Source organism: Lepus europaeus, chromosome 19 (genome assembly GCF_033115175.1).
Source record: "Lepus europaeus isolate LE1 chromosome 19, mLepTim1.pri, whole genome shotgun sequence".
Classification (NCBI taxonomy): domain Eukaryota; kingdom Metazoa; phylum Chordata; class Mammalia; order Lagomorpha; family Leporidae; genus Lepus; species Lepus europaeus.
The window spans coordinates 3231364-3247066 of record NC_084845.1 but is presented as its reverse complement, the minus strand read 5'-3'; the positions used below and the strand labels follow the sequence as shown (position 1 = coordinate 3247066).

Here is a 15703-nt window from a genome sequence, read left to right as displayed (position 1 = left end):
CCGCTGCGCGCCCGGCCGGCGGCGTCTCGGAGTCCCCACCGCAGGCCCACGGACATCTTGTTGGTGCTGCCCGCGGGGTCTTCGGTGCCCGCAGGCCCTGGCGCCTCGCTGCCGCGCGGGTCTCGGGCGACGCCGGTTCCTGCTGCGGCTGACCCGTGTCCGGGCTTTCCCCAGGCCCTGCCCCCGCGTCCTCGAATGCAAGGGCGCTTTTGACCTTGTGTCGCGGCCATGAGGGGAGTGAACCGGCGGACGGAGACCTCCGCCTTTCAAATAATAAACCTTTAAAAACACGTATTTGAAAGGCAGAGTCAGAGGGAGGGAGGCCTTCCATCGGCCGGTGCACTCCCCAGATGGCCCTAACGGCCGGGCCGGGCCGAAGCCAGGGATCAGCCGCCCCCACGCGGGTGCCGCAGGCGGCAGCCTAACCGGCTGTGCCGCAGAGCTGGCCCCTGGGGCTTTTCCTTGAAAGTGGACTCTGGGCCGGGGCTGTGTCGCAGAGGGTTAATGGCCTGGCCTGCAGCGCCAGCATCCCACGGGGGCGCCGGTTCGAGTCTCGGGTGCTCCTCTTCCCATCCAGCTCTCTGCTGTGGCCTGGGGGAGCCGTAGAAGATGGCCCAAGTCCTTGGGCCCCTGCACCGGCGTGGGAGACCCGGAACAGCTCCTGGCTCCAGATCGGCGCAGCTCCGGCCACTGTGGCCACCTGGGGAGTGAACCAGTGGATGGAAGACCTCTCTCTCTCTGCCTCTCCTCTCTGTGTAATTCTGACCTTCAAGTAAATGAATCTTTTAAAAAATTTTTAAAAAATGGACTTGGGTACCTGTTGTCTTGGAGCTTGGAGCAGATGATGGCTCTCCAGAAGCAGAGCAGTAGGATATGTGTTTTTCTATCTTATTTATTTGAAAGACTTACAGCGAGCGGTAGAGACAGAGAGAGGTCTTCCATCTGCTGCTTCACTCCCCAGATGGCCACAATGGCCAGAGCTGGGCGGATCCGAAGCCGGGACCAGGAGCTTCCTCCAGGTCTCCCACGTGGGTGCAGGGGCCCAAGGACTTGAGCCATCCCCCGCTGCCTTCTCAGGCCACAGCAGAGAGCTGGGTTGGAAGAGGAGTAGCCGGGACTCGAACCGGCGCCCACATGGGATGCCAGCGCTTCAGGCCAGGGTGTTAACCCGCTGGGCCACAGCACTGGCCTCAGGATATGTGTAGAAAGTGATTTATTTCTGGCCGGCGCCGCAGCTCAGTAGGCTAATCCGCCGCCTTGCAGCGCCGGCACACAAGGTTCTAGTCCCAGTCGGGGCACTGGATTCTGTCCCGGTTGCCCCTCTCCAGGCCAGCTCTCTGCTGTGGCCCGGGAAGGCAGTGGAGGATGGCCCAAGTGCTTGGGCCCTGCACCCCATGGGAGACCAGAAGCACCTGGCTCCTGCCATCGGATCAGCGCACCGGCTGCGGTGGCCATTGGAGGGTGAACCAACAGCAAAGGAAGACCTTTCTCTCTGTCTCTCTCTCACTGTCCACTCTGCCTGACCAAAAAAAAAAGAAAGAAAGTGGCTTATTTCTTCGGGACTGGCTCCCATAGTTACGGAGGTCAGCCTCTCCTGCCCATCTGTGTCAACGCCATGGTGTTAACGCCCACGTGAGCCCAAGAACCTGCAGCTGCCCAGCCCAGAGGGCGGCGACTCCGCCTGTCCGTTCCGCTTGGGCTCTCAGGGGACTGCGTGCTGCCCAGCCAATCTGCGGAGGGAAGACTCGGATCACGGGTGCGATGCTCATCCCGTCGGGAAATACCCACAGACATTCTCAGGACTCGTGGTGTGAACCATCCCACGGAGGCACTTCCCTCTTCCCGCCCAAGTCAGGATGCGTGGTCTTTCCCTCGGCGTTTGGCCAAACAGAGGGGCAGGGTGTGGCTGTGTCCCACCATGGCTGGACCTGAGATGCAGGCGGGTGCGAAGTGTGAGCCGGTAGAAGGCACAGGGGTGCTGCTGCTTCTAGTGGACTAGGAACGCTCCCGCCCACTGGCTCGAGGGAAAAGCCACCTGGACTCAGCTCCCGCTCTCGAAAAGCAGCATCAGCCAGGCCTCTCGGTGGCCGCTGACAAGAACCGGCTTCAGCCAGGCCTCTAGGTGGCCGCTGACAAGAACCGCCTTCAGCCACAGAGGAGGATGGTGAGATGGTCGCCCTCAGATGCCCGAGGAGGCTGTGCAATCACTCTTGGCACTTTGCAGCCTGGAAGGAAGCCTCACCCAGTCACCAGCCTGCTCCTGGGACCAAAGTAGCCTCCAGCCTCAGTACCTGGGGAGGGCACCCCCCCAGAACCACTGCCCCCTGCCCCAGACGCCCCGTGACAGCTCAGCTGCACAACAGCCTCTCAGGTTCTGACTGGCAGAAGAAGCCTCCACTCACAGAGAAGCCAGAGTCACATGACTACCCTACCACAAGGCATGCTGGGAAAGAAAATGGCCTCCACCTTAGAGGGCAATGGATGTCTGAAGTGTGGAATTCCTCAAACCTCGAAGGCAGGGATGCCAGTGGCAAAAAGGGTCTCCCCAGGGCCTGAGCTATGGCGCAGCAAGTTAAAGCCATGGCCTGCAGTGCCAGCATCCTACCCATATGGGTGCTGGTCCAGGTCCCGGCCGCTCTATTTTCGATCCAACTCCCTGCTAATGTGCCTGGGAAAGCAGCGGAGGATGGCCTAAGTCCTTGGGCTCCTGCACCCAAGTGGGAGACCCAGAGGACACTCCAGGCTCCTGGCTTCAGTCTGGCCCAAGCTGGTTGTAGCAGCCATTCTTGGGGTGAACCAGTGGATGGAAGATCTCTGTCTCTCCTTCTCTAACTCTGCCTTTCAAATAAATCTGAAAGAAAAAAAACCAAGGGAGTCTCCCCTCCCATTTCAAGAGATCATGGGCAGGGGCTGGTCTTCTGGCATAGTGGGTACAGCTGCCACCTGCAGTGCCGGCATCCCATGTGGGCGCCAGTTCGAATCCCAGTCCAGCTCTCTGCTGTGGCCTGGGAAAGCAGTGGAAGATGGCCCCAGTCCTTGGGCCCCTGCACCCGCGTGGGAGACCCAGAAGAAGCTGCTGGCTCCGGGTTGGCGCAGCTCCAGATGATACGACCATTTGGGGAGTGAACGAATGAATGGAGGAGCTCTCTCTGTAACTCTGCCTTTCAAATAAATATTTAACAAAAAAATAGCTCATGGGAAAATGAGACAAATGCTCCATGGATCTGAAGAGCAACACTTTATTCCTGCAGGGGCTCCCAAGTCCCCAGAGTTTGTGCCCCTCCTATCCTCTCCATGCACAGGGGGTGACAGACAGCAGAGGAGGAAGCAGGAGAAGCATCTTTATTGGGAGGCCGTGGACAAGAGACAGGGACACGGGGGACAGTATGGGAGGACGCAGACAAGAGACAGGGACACGGGGGACAGCATGGGAGACTGTGGACAAGAGACAGGGACACGGGGGACAGCATGGGAGACTGTGGACAAGAGACAGGGACACGGGGGACAGCATGGGAGACTGTGGACAAGAGACAGGGACACGGGGGACAGCATGGGAGGACGCGGACAAGAGACAGGGACACGGGGACAGCATGGGAGACCACGGAGAAGAGACAGGGACACGGGGGACAGCATGGGAGACCGCGGACAAGAGACAGGGACACGGGGGACAGCATGGGAGGACGCGGACAAGAGACAGGGACACGGGGGACAGCATGGGAGGACACGGACAAGAGACAGGGATACGGGGACAGCATGGGAGACCACGGAGAAGAGACAGGGATACGGGGGACAGCATGGGAGACCACGGAGAAGAGACAGGGACACGGGGGACAGCATGGGAGACTGTGGACAAGAGACAGGGACACGGGGGACAGCATGGGAGACCACGGAGAAGAGACAGGGATACGGGGACAGCATGGGAGACCACGGAGAAGAGACAGGGACATGGGGGACAGCATGGGAGACCGCGGACAAGAGACAGGGACACGGGGACAGTATGGGAGACTGGACAAGAGACAGGGACACGGGGGACAGCATGGGAGACCGCGGACAAGAGACAGGGACACGGGGACAGTATGGGAGACTGGACAAGAGACAGGGACACGGGGGACAGCATGGGAGACCGCGGACAAGAGACAGGGACACGGGGACAGTATGGGAGACTGGACAAGAGACAGGGACACGGGGGACAGCATGGGAGACCGCGGACAAGAGACAGGGACACGGGGACAGCATGGGAGACCGCGGACAAGAGACAGGGATACGGGGACAGCACGGGAGGTGGAGTCCAAGCAGCCACACCTCCTCCTGGGACCTACGCAGACATGCTGGCACGTCTGGCACGCCGGGCCCAGGCACCAAGGAGGCCCTTTAGTCACTCCAGAGAGGGCCCCGTGAACAGGGAGGGGCGCAGAGGCCTGGGTTCCTCGGAGAGGGCAGGAGGCCGCCTGGCTTCATCGGTCCATGCTGTCGTCCGTAGGGCTGGAGAAACAGGTCTGCAGCAGCTTTTCGCAAAACTCCAGCTCCTCCTGGGTTGGGGGCAAGAGCAGGAGCCCTGAGTGCAGAGGCCCAGCCCCCGGGAGCAGCTCCCCTGCCCCCCTGGCCACCACCTGCCAACCCCAGAAACCAACACCAGGAGCAGCTCCCCTGCCCCCTGGCCACCACCTGCCGACCCCAGAAGCCAACACCAGGAGCAGCTCCCCTGCCCCCCTGGCCACCACCTGCCGACCCCAGAAGCCAACACCAGGAGCAGCTCCCCTGCCCCCCTGGCCACCACCTGCCAACCCCAGAAACCAACACCAGGAGCAGCTCCCCTGCCCCCCTGGCCACCACCTGCCAACCCCAGAAACCAAACCAGGAGCAGCTCCTCTGCCCCCCTGGCCACCACCTGCCGACCCCAGAAACCAACACCAGGAGCAGCTCCTCTGCCCCCCTGGCCACCACCTGCCAACCCCAGAAACTAACACCAGGAGCAGCTCCCCTGCCCCCCTGGCCACCACCTGCCGGCCCCAGAAACCAACACCAGGAGCAGCTCCTCTGCCCCCCTGGCTACCACCTGCCGACCCCAGAAACCAACACCAGGAGCAGCTCCCCTGCCCCCCTGGCCACCACCTGCCAGCCCCAGAAACCAACACCAGGAGCAGCTCCTCTGCCCCCCTGGCCACCCCCTGCCGGCCCCAGAAACCAACAGGCTTCTCCGACTGCTCGCCAGCGTCACCAGGTGTCACCCACTTCAGCCCCCTTGGGCTCTTTCTACTCCAAGGTGATCCCTATCGCTCCCTGCTCAAAACCCCTTCCATGAATACAAACCCCACACACCAAGCAAGAAGCACGGACAGGCCAAACCACATAAAAGATACCTCCGTGATAAGACAACAAAATTCCAGAAACGAGAGTGACGATCAGCCATTTGCGGGGAGAGGTTTGTGACCTGTTTCACAAGGTGCTGACATACTTGATGCTTAAGAGCTTTTCTTAAAAGATCGACCACGGGAGCCACGTTTACCCAGTGGATAAGCTGGGGCATCCCACGCGGGAGTTCCCGGGTCTGATCCTAACTCCAGCTCCTGGCTCCAGCTTCCTGGGAAGCACTGGTGACGGCTCAGGTAGCTGGGCTCCCGCCACCCACGTGGGATTGCGTTCTTGCCCCCACCCTGCCTCTGCAGACATCTGGGGAGTGAGCAGGCAGATGAGAACCTGTGTGCTGCTCAGATAAATTACTTTTGTAGGCACCCAGCAGATAAATGGGCAAAGGACGAGTGAACAGCCCACGAGACAGAGAAGACGGCCGACTCTGTACCCTGGCCTGGAGACTTTCCAGCAGTTAGCATGACAACATGTGTGAGGCCCGCTTCCTGGCCGGGATCCCGGCTGCTGGGTGCCACTGTGAACCGCATCTGGAGGGTTCACCTTCTATGCAGAGCAACCTGGCAACAGCGGACGGACTCGGCCCAGCCCTGAGCAGGCGTCTGGCCGGCAGGCAAGTGGCCACGGGACATCCGCGTCCCACACCGAGTGTCTGGGTTCAGGCCTCTGCTAGCGCACACCCCCGGGGGGCCGACGACGAGCTCCTGGCCGCACACAGGGGTGAGGGCCTCACAAAGCCGAGCCCGTGCCCACGCCCCGCAGACCTGGTACTCCTGGCCGCACACAGGGGTGAGGGCCTCACAAAGCCGAGCCCGTGCCCGCGCCCCGCAGACCTGGTACTCCTGGCCGCACACAGGGGTGAGGACCTCACAAAGCCGAGCCCGAGCCCCGCAGACCTGGTGCTCCTGGCCGCACACAGGGGTGAGGACCTCACAAAGCCGAGCCCGCGCCCCGCAGACCTGGTGCTCCTGGCCGCACACAGGGGTGAGGACCACACAAAGCCGAGCCCGCGCCCCGCAGACCTGGTGCTCCTGGCCGCACACAGGGGTGAGGACCTCACAAAGCCGAGCCCGCACCCGCAGACCTGGTACTCCTGGCTGCACACAGGGGTGAGGACCACACAAAGCCGAGCCCGCGCCCCACAGACCTGGTACTCCTGACTGCACACAGGGGTGAGGACCACACAAAGCCGAGCCCGCGCCCGCAGACCTGGTACTCCTGGCTGCACACAGGGGTGAGGACCACACAAAGCCGAGCCCGCGCCCCACAGACCTGGTACTCCTAACTGCACACAGGGGTGAGGACCACACAAAGCCGAGCCCGCGCCCGCAGACCTGGTGCTCCTGGCCGCACACAGGGGTGAGGACCACACAAAGCCGAGCCCGCGCCCCACAGACCTGGTACTCCTGACTGCACACAGGGGTGAGGACCACACAAAGCCGAGCCCGCGCCCGCAGACCTGGTACTCCTGGCCGCACACAGGGGTGAGGACCACACAAAGCCGAGCCCAAGCCCGCAGACCTGGTGCTCCTGGCCGCACACAGGGGTGAGGACCACACAAAGCCGAGCCCGCGCCCGCAGACCTGGTACTCCTGGCCGCACACAGGGGTGAGGACCTCACAAAGCCGAGCCCGCGCCCCACAGACCTGGTACTCCTCGTGCTGCTGCAACAGTTGGCAGCGGTGGCGCAGGAGCTCCTCCAGGCCCAGCTCCGGCTCCCGGCACTCGCGCACGCCCTGGGGGAAGTCCGTCACCAGGCTGTGGGGACATAGGAGCGGCCCCTAGGACACCCTGCAGACAGACGGGCCAGCTCCGGGGCCACTCCCACCACAAGGGACCCACGCACCTGCACAGGGCTCCTAGCACATGCTCGTGGAAGGGGCTGTGTTCTGTCCGCACGAGGGCCACCAGCTGCTGCACCATCCCCATGGAGCACAGGGTCCCTGGGGAAACAGCCCCAGGTCCGAGAGGCAGCCCCCTCCACCCCCATCCCCCCAACCCCGGAGGGGCAGCCCCCCCCCCCCCGCCCCCCTCAGCACCACCCACCTCTGTGCTCAGGGTCCCTGGGTAAACAGCCCCAGGTCCGAGGGACAGCCCCCTCCAGGACCACCCACCTCTGTGCTCAGAGTCTCTGGGGAAACAGCCTGAGGTCTGAGAGGCAGCCCCCCTCATCCTCCCCCCCCCAGGCAGCCCCTCCCCCCCAGGACCACCCACCTCTGTGCTCAGGGTGGCCCACCAGCAGGTTCTGCAGCAGGAAGGCCGACTTGACCTTGAGCTTCTGCACCTGCTGCTGCATGGCCCGCATCAGCACAGAGAAGCCGTCCAGACGCAGGAACTGCAGCAGCCCAGCCTCCTGCTCGCGAACCAGGCCTGTGGGGAGGGCGGGCCCGAGGTCACAGTCAATCATGGCCGCTCCTTACCGCGGACAGGAGCCAGCAGCGGTTTTTGGCCACTGAGCACTTCACACGTGGCGAGCTGCTCAATTCACGCAAACATAAAGGCCCAAGCAGTGCAAGACGTCCTCCAGTACACACAGCTGGTCGCCTTGGTGCGACTAGGCCGCAGGCTGGACTCTGAAGAGTGACCTGAGCTGCGCTTCATGTGGGAAATGCACACCAGGTTTGAAGACAGCAGGGGCCCGGCCCCGTGGCACAGCGGGTTAACGGCCTGGCCTGCAGTGCCGGCATCCCATGGGGGTGCTGGTTTGAGTCCCGGCTGCTCCACTTCTGAGCCAGCTCTCTGCTGTGGCCTGGGAAAGCAGTAGAAGATGGACCAAGTCCTGGGGCCCCTGCCCCCACATGGGAGACTCGGAAGAAGCTCCTGGCTCCTGGCTCCAGATCGGCGTAGCTCTGGCCGTGGCAGCCAGCTGGGGAGTGAACCAGCGGATGGAAGATCCACCCCCCCGCCATGTAACTCTTTCAAATAAAATCATCTTTAACAACAACAACAACAAAAAAAGACGGTATGACAGAGACCCAAAGCTGCTCATTAATATTCTATGTGCATTGCAGGTTGAAATAAGTTATAACAGGGTGTTTGGCTCAGCACCTAGGACAGCCGCATCCCGTATCAGAGTGCTGGTTCGTCTTTTTTTTTTTTTTTTTTTTTTAAGATTTAATTATTTATTTGAAAGGCAGAATTACACAGGGAGAGACAGAGAGACAGAGAGAGAGACAGAGAGAGAGACAGAGAGAGAGACAGAGAGAGAGAGAGACAGAGAGAGAGACAGAGAGAGAGAGAGACAGAGAGAGAGAGAGACAGAGAGAGAGTCTTCCATCTGCTGGTTCACTCCCCAGATGGCCACAATGGCCAGAGCTGCGCTGATCCGGAGCCAGGAGCTTCCTCCAGGTCTCCCACGCGGGTGCAGGGGCCCAAGGACTTGGGCCATCTTCTACTGCTTTCCCAGGCCATACAGAGAGCTGGGTTGGAAGTGGAGCAGCTGGGACTTGAACTGGCGCCCCTATGGGATGCCGGCACTGCAGGCGGTGGCTTTACCCGCTCCGTCACAGCGCCGGCCCCTGGTTCAAGCCTTGATTCTGCTTCCAACCCAACTTCCTGCTAATGCACCCCCTGAGACGGCAGGTGGCATCTCAAACACCTGGGCCGCTGCCATCCACCCGGAGGCCTGAACTGACTCCTGACTCCTGGCTTCTGGCCTCTGGCTTTGGTCTGGCTATGGCAACATTTGGGGACTGAACCAGTGGATCTAGTCTGTCTCCTGTAATGTTTAACAAAAGCTGCTAGAAAAAGCTCTCCCAGCTCTGGTCACCCTTGACAGGAGTAGCTGAGCTGCCTGGGTCTTCAGCCCATTGGTCTCCCTGGTTTGGTTGTGAATTCCCAAATACTGCCTCCCGCCTTGTCCTTCCCGTTCCCTGTGGGGCCCCCTCCCAGCCTCTGCACCCAGGGCTGCCATCTGCCTGTATGGCAGAAAGAGGCTGCGTGGACCAGGAGGAGGCTGCTGGTGTCCAGAAGTGATGGACAGACAGAGAGAGACCTGTGGCCCAGCAAGTGCACCGGTCAGCGCACACCCCCGGGGCAGCGAGGACAGATGCCCACCCAGGAGGGAAGGGGCGGTCCTGCCCAAGGAGGGTGAGCCTGGGGTGGTCCAGCCTGGGGCGCTCACACCGGCTGCTTTCCAGCAAGCCCTCAGAGGCAGCAGAGAGCGCACTTACTGGGTGTGGGGTTTCTGTCTGGCGGGACGCAGGGCTCTGACACGGGGCGGGAGGGCTGCCCCGCCTGTGAATGGACTGACATGCGCTCCTGTACAGGGCTGTGGCACAGCAGGTAAGAGCCCTCCCTGCAACGCCAGGATCCCACGAGCAGTGGGTCAAGTCCCAGCTGCTCAGCGTCTGATCCAGCTCCCTGCCAATGCGCCTGGGAAAGCAGTGGAAGACGGCCCAGTGCCTGGGCCTCTGTCACCCACATGGGAGACCCGGATGGAGCTCCAGGCTCCTGGCTTAGGCCTGGCCCAGCCCCAGCCACTGCAGTCATCTGGAGGGTGAACCAGCCATGGAAGATCCCCCCCCCCCTTTATATAACTCTACCTTTCAAACAATAAATAAGTCTTTAAAAAAAAAGAATTCTGTAGCCTGTGGATTATTTCTCAATAAAGGCTTAAAAATAAAAAGGCAATCCGTCGCATAGACCCCCAACAAGTGAGGGCAGAGCTAGGCCTGGCCCCCTCGGCCAGTCCCTCCTCCGTGTGGCGGGGTACGGTGTCCCCACCTCAGAGGGCACAGACGACTCAGCAAATCAACCTCCAGCAGGACGACCAGCCCAGGCGCCGTCTCCTGTCCCCTCCTGTCCCCGCCACAGCTCTGCTGGGAGCCGCACGGCCCTGGCCCAGTCCCTCTGCCATGCACGGCGCTGACAGCAGCCTTCTCCACAGGCCCTCTGTCCGTGTCCAGCGTGGCTCTCTTCGCAACGCCTGTGGGCCCGGCTGGAGGCCGCTCTGCATCCCACAGCCCACAGGCCAGCCCGGGACATCGCCAGTGCCAAGGCTGAGGCGGGTGTGGGCAGGGCGCCGGGGCCGAGCCGTGGGCGCGTCCTCTGCCACCTGTCGCCAGGGCTTCAGACAGAAGACTGCTGCTCCCAGCACCCGGCGCCTGTCCCTCCGCCCCCAGGGAGGGCACTCACAGGAGATGGCGAAGAGGGCCTTGACGCGCACGGTGTCGCAGGAGTCCCGGTCGAGCAGCCGCAGCAGCTTGCGCAGGGCGCCGAGGCCCAGCACCTGTTCCTGGAGGGCCGCCACGTTCTGGCTGCACGTGCCGATGAGCTGCGCCGCGCGCCACCGCAGCCCCGCCGCCCCCGCCTCCAGGTACCGGCCCACCAGCAGGTGCATGCCCGACAGCTGGCAGAAGTCTGGCAGAGAGAACGGAGAGAGGCCGGTGTCAGCACGGCGGCCTCCACCAAAACTCAGAGGCTCACGTGCTAACCCCCAGGACCTCCGGTGGGACTGCAATTGGAGGCAGGGACCAGATGAGGTCCCTCGCAGGGACCCTGAGCCAGGATGACCGGTGTGTCCTCAGGCGGCCGAGGGCCAGCGTGGTGGCCGAGTGGGGTAAGCCAATGCTTGGGACCCCTGCAGTCTCATGCGGCAGAGCCGACTGGAGTCCTGGCTGCCCCACGTCAGGCCAGCTCCTTGCTACCGCAGCAGACGACGGCCCAAGGGCTTGGGCCTGGCCTCCCATACGGGAAATTGAGATGCAGCTCCAGGCTCCTGGTTTCAGCCTGGCCCAGCCCTGGCTATGGAGGGCATCTGGAGAGCAAATCAGCAGACGGAAGCACTCGCTCTCTCTGTTGCTCTCTGTTCAGGTGCATGACAATAAACACACGTCGAAAGAAGAAGAGGAACAGGCTCGACACAGACCACGCGGAAGGCGGCATCTGCGAGCCTAGGAGAGGCCTCGGGAGACCCAGCTCCACCAACACCTTGGTCACGGACTCCCAGCCTCCGGCACTGTCAGAAGACGTGTCTGTCACCCAGCCAGGGTCTGCGGCAGTCTGCTACGGTGGCCCCAGCAGTGAGCGCGAGATGCAGCGGGCTCCCAGGGGGCTCACCTCCAGGGTCCCTCCGAGGCCGGTGCGTCTCAACACCACCAGCGACTGGGGTGCTGGCTCCCACCCACCACATGCCAGCTCTGACCTCCCATCTCTGTGACCACCCCCTGGGGGAGAAACACAGCACGCGCCCCTCGGAGTTCCTCCAACTTCCAGAAACAGACACGGGTACCCGCCCGTCACGGCAGCCACGGGGGCAGGGGGGAGGAGCCGAGCGTCCATCAGCAGAGGGCCTGTGAGACCCGGTGCCTCCCGTGACAGAGCTGGCGGTGTGGCCCGAGAGGACAGCGGGGCGGGGCGCCCTGGCAGGCCGGGGTACCTGCGGCATTGTCCATGTTCTCACACAGGTCGGACAGCAGCTCCAGCGCGCCCTCGCGCTCCTGCTGGTCGCTGGCCAGCTCGGCCTCGGTGGCTGCAGAGGGCACAGGCTGCGACAGCACGCGGAGGCAGCTTTTCATCTGCTCCACCTCCTCCTGCTGGCCCCGGAAGGCGGCCGACATGGCCTCCTGCAGCCACTGACGCCTCTGCGGGAGCAAAGCACACACCTGTCGGTAATTCAAGGAGGAGCGGCCATTACCCGCGACGGCCAGCACCTGAGGGCCGGCAGCAGCCACTGGGGACGCAGCCCTGAGCCAGCAGAAACCCCCGCTCTGAGGGCAGTCGCGTCTGGTCCCGGAGCAGATATTGCAGAGTGAGTGTGCTGGGGAGATAGGACAGGCGCCAGCGGGCCCACGGCGCTGAGGCGGGGCTGCCGGACAGGGGGAGGGGAGAGGAGAACGCCCAGGCAGGGCACAGCCCGGAGGCAGAGGGTAGAGGGGTCAGGGAGAGGTTAGGGGATGGGACATGGCTGGTAAAGCCGCCGCCTGCAGTGCTGGCATCCCGTATGGGCGCGGGTTTGAGTCCCAGCTGCTCCACTTCCCATCCAGCTCCCTGCTAATGCTCCCGGGGAAAAGCAGCGAGGACGGCCCCAGTGCTGGGGCCCCTGCACCCGTGTAGAAGCCTCGGAGGAAGCTCCTGGGTCCCGGCTTCCATCTGACCCAGTCCCGGCCATCTGGGGAGTCGATCAGCAGATGGAGGATCTCTCTTTTTCAAATAAGCAAAATAAATCTTAAAAAAAAAAAAAAAGAAGCAGCAAAACAAACGAAGGAAGAGCTCCAAGGAGAGGGATGACGGGAGGCCTCCATCGGGTCAGGGGTGAAAGCCGAGCACTGATCAGGGCCCTGTGCGAAGGTCTCACAAAGGGCTCTGCTCGGGCCGGGACAAATCTGGCTACCTCCCTGGGGCACAGGTTCAAAACAGGATGCACTGAACGGATTAGCAAACGCTTCCCATTCAGCGACTGGTGACTGAACATTATGCACGACAACATAAAATATAGAACATAGTATATAGTGTAATAAAAAATATATTATTGGTAGCATAATATTGCTACCAATCTTCAAAACAACTCCTGTGTTGTGGTGTAGCCGGCGCCGGCATCCTACAAAGACATCAGTTTGTGTCCCGGCCATGGTCTGGGAAAAGCAGCAGAGGATGGCTTGGGCCCCTGCCCCAGGTGGGGGACCCCATCAAGCTCCTGGCTTCCGCTTGGCCCATCCCTGGCCGTTGCAGCTATCTGGGGAGTGAACCAACGGATGGAAGACCCTTCTCCCTCTCTCTCTCTGCGACTCTGCCTTTTCCAACAGCTCTGTGAGCTATCACCATCATCCCCGACTCACGGAGAGGGCACCGAGGCACAAGAAGGCTACGACCGCCGCAGGGTCCCGCGGTCAGCAGTCGGCAAAGCCTGAAGCTGGACAGAGGCAGAGTCTGTGCCCTGGGGGCGACCTGGCTGCTGCCCGCCCTTCCTGAACTGGAACCTCCCGAGTACCTCCTGAAGTACTGTCGAACATCGTCGGTCTACAAGTGACAAACCTGAGGCTCTGAGTCAAGTACCGTTCCTACATCCAAGGTCACGGCGCCGGCCCAGCCGAACCCAGGCCTGCCCGGCTCTGCGGAGTCCTTGCCCCCCCCCCCCCACCGGGCTATTCCACCTCCCGGGAAAGTTCTGGGGTGCGAGCACCTGTCCTCCCAGACATTTCCGGGGCCTGACCTTCGGGCTGCCCACGCGCCAGGACTGCCGCCCCCTCCCCAGACCGCGGCTTCCGGCCCCGCACCCCCGCCCCGGGTCCCCCTCCCTTACCTCCTCGCTCATGGGCTCCGGAGGGGGGTCCGGCTCCTCCGCGCCCGCCGTGATCGCCATCTGCAGCAGGCCCGGCAGGCTGCGCGGGGGCCGCGAGTTGCCCGAGCCCCCCGCCGCGGAGCCGCTGCCCCCCGAGGAGCAACCCTGGGAGGCTGGGGGCAGCGCCAGGGGCAGGCGGCTGCCCCCCGAGCCCTCGTCCGCCATGGGCCGTGCGTGCAGAACGCTGTGCTGCGCGGGAGGTGGTCGCCGCTGGGGCAGCCCCGGCGTCCTGAGGGGTCGGCTCCCGGGGATCTGCCGAGAAGGCGACGCTCGGAGCCCCCGCACGACCCCCATCCGCGCAGCCCCCCAGAGCCACAGGCACCCCCTGCCCCCTGGCAACAGGCCCCACCCCCCCTCCCTAGCAACAGCCCCATCTCCGCGCCGGGCGAGTCCCACGGCCCAAGCCCCGGAGCGACAGGCCCGCCCGCCCCTCGGCCTCCTTCCCAAAGGGTCTCCGCCCTCCTCTCCGAAGGGGGCGCCGCAGCGGCACGGACCTCACCTCCAGGACCTCGGGCTGCGGCCGCTCCGAGACTCAGAGCCGCCCGCACCTGACTCTGCTGGGCGCCGCCATCTTGGCAGGAAGTACGCGCGCTCTGACCCGGAAGTGCTTGGCGGACCCAGCCGACCTCGGGTGGCGGAGGGGCCCAGGGCTGCTCGCAGGGCTCTGGAGCCCGCGATCCCACCCCTCCCAGCCAGGCCCCGCCCCCACGCCGAGCCTCGGGATAAGCCCCGCCCCATCACCCTCACTGCAGCCCTGGTGTGGGCCCCCCAAGCCTGGCTCGGACCCGGGGCCCCCGCCTGCACCCACGTCCCCGCCCCTGTGCCTCCGTTCTAGGCCTCTCGGCCTCTCCAAGCCCTGCCCCCGCGACCGCTAGGCCACGCCCCTTCCCAGGCCACGCCCCCTTCCTGCAGGTGCTGGGCCCTGGGCCGGTTTGGGCATCAACCCCCAAATCTCATATTCTCTTCCGCCTGGGCATCCACTTTGCCTTCTGCTGGAGCCCTAGGGGTCTCGCACCTCGTATTCAACCTCCAATGCCGCCTTGGGCCCAGCCCACCGCCTCGCCTTCTGCCTCAGTTTCTCCATTTGTCAAATGGTGGCGGCCCTGGGGCCCGCTGTTCTCTCCTCGCTTCTCCCTCCCGGAGTGCCAGGTGCCGGGAGGGAATCGCAGTGCACCCAGCGGGGGCCAGGGGCTGGGCTGGGCTGGGCCGGGCTCGGAGAAACCCCGGCTCGGCCCCTCCAGGCACGGTGCTCAGCCGCAGGTATCTTTCTCCTGCCGGGCCCTCAGTGGGGTATCTCGGGCAGAGATGGGGCGACCAGGGCACACCAGGGAGCTTTGTCAGACAGGCGCCTGGCCCTGGCAGTACCCGTACGGTGTTTTGTTTTGTTTTTTGACAGGCAGAGTGGACAGTGAGACAGACAGAGAGAAAGGTCTTCCTTTTTGCCGTTGGTTCATCCCCCAATGGCCGCTGAGGCCGGCGCGCTGTGCTGACCCGAAGCCAGGAGCCAGGTGCTTCTCCTGGTCTCCCAGGGGGTGCAGGGCCCTGTTTCCCTGTTGCTGTTGGTGCCTTAACACAGCACACACCGTGCATCTCTGAAGGCAGGAGTCGGGTAAGGTTCACTGGGCTAAAACCAAGGCGTGGGCAGCATGGGGTTCCTTCTGGAAGCCGCCCCCGCCCCTGGCTCCTGGCCGCATGGCACCAGCGTCTGCTCCCATCTCCTCCTGTCCTCCCCGGCCCTCCCCACAGCACCCCTCTTACACGGAACGACCCTGTGATCACGCTGGACCCACTCAGATCACCAGGAAAACCTCCCCCATTTCAACGCCCTAACCGCAGGTTAAGCCGCCGGTCCCACTTTGGTGCTGGGTCAATTCCTGCCTGCACCGCCTCCGATCCAGCTCACTGCCACTGAGCCTGGGAAGGCAACAGAAGACAGCCTGAGTGCTTGGGCTCCGGCCTCCCCCCATGGAGCTCCAGGTTCCGGGCTTCGGCCTGGCCTGGCCCTGGCTGTTGCAGCCATTTGGGGAGTGAACCACCAGATGGAAGATCTCTGTC

The 15703-nt window shown here is 63.3% G+C and overlaps 1 protein-coding gene across 2 annotated transcripts; it reads right to left on the bottom strand.

Annotated features, from left to right (window-relative positions):
* Positions 1 to 3223: 3223 nt before the first annotated feature.
* Positions 3224 to 14254, bottom strand: HSPBP1 (HSPA (Hsp70) binding protein 1). Of its 2 annotated transcripts, none has more exons than XM_062177704.1 (8): positions 14148 to 14254; positions 13610 to 13900; positions 11747 to 11951; positions 10504 to 10728; positions 7582 to 7737; positions 7214 to 7310; positions 7014 to 7125; positions 3224 to 4529 (listed from the first exon to the last, which is right to left on the bottom strand). In XM_062177704.1, exons 2-8 carry the CDS (start codon positions 13811 to 13813, stop codon positions 4455 to 4457), a joined length of 1074 nt encoding a protein of 357 aa, XP_062033688.1. In that variant the 5' UTR covers positions 13814 to 13900; positions 14148 to 14254; the 3' UTR covers positions 3224 to 4454. The 2 variants fall into 2 exon arrangements, with proteins under 2 accessions (XP_062033688.1, XP_062033689.1); XM_062177705.1 differs by having other exon boundaries at positions 14143 to 14248.
* Between the last annotated feature and the right edge of the window lie 1449 nt (positions 14255 to 15703).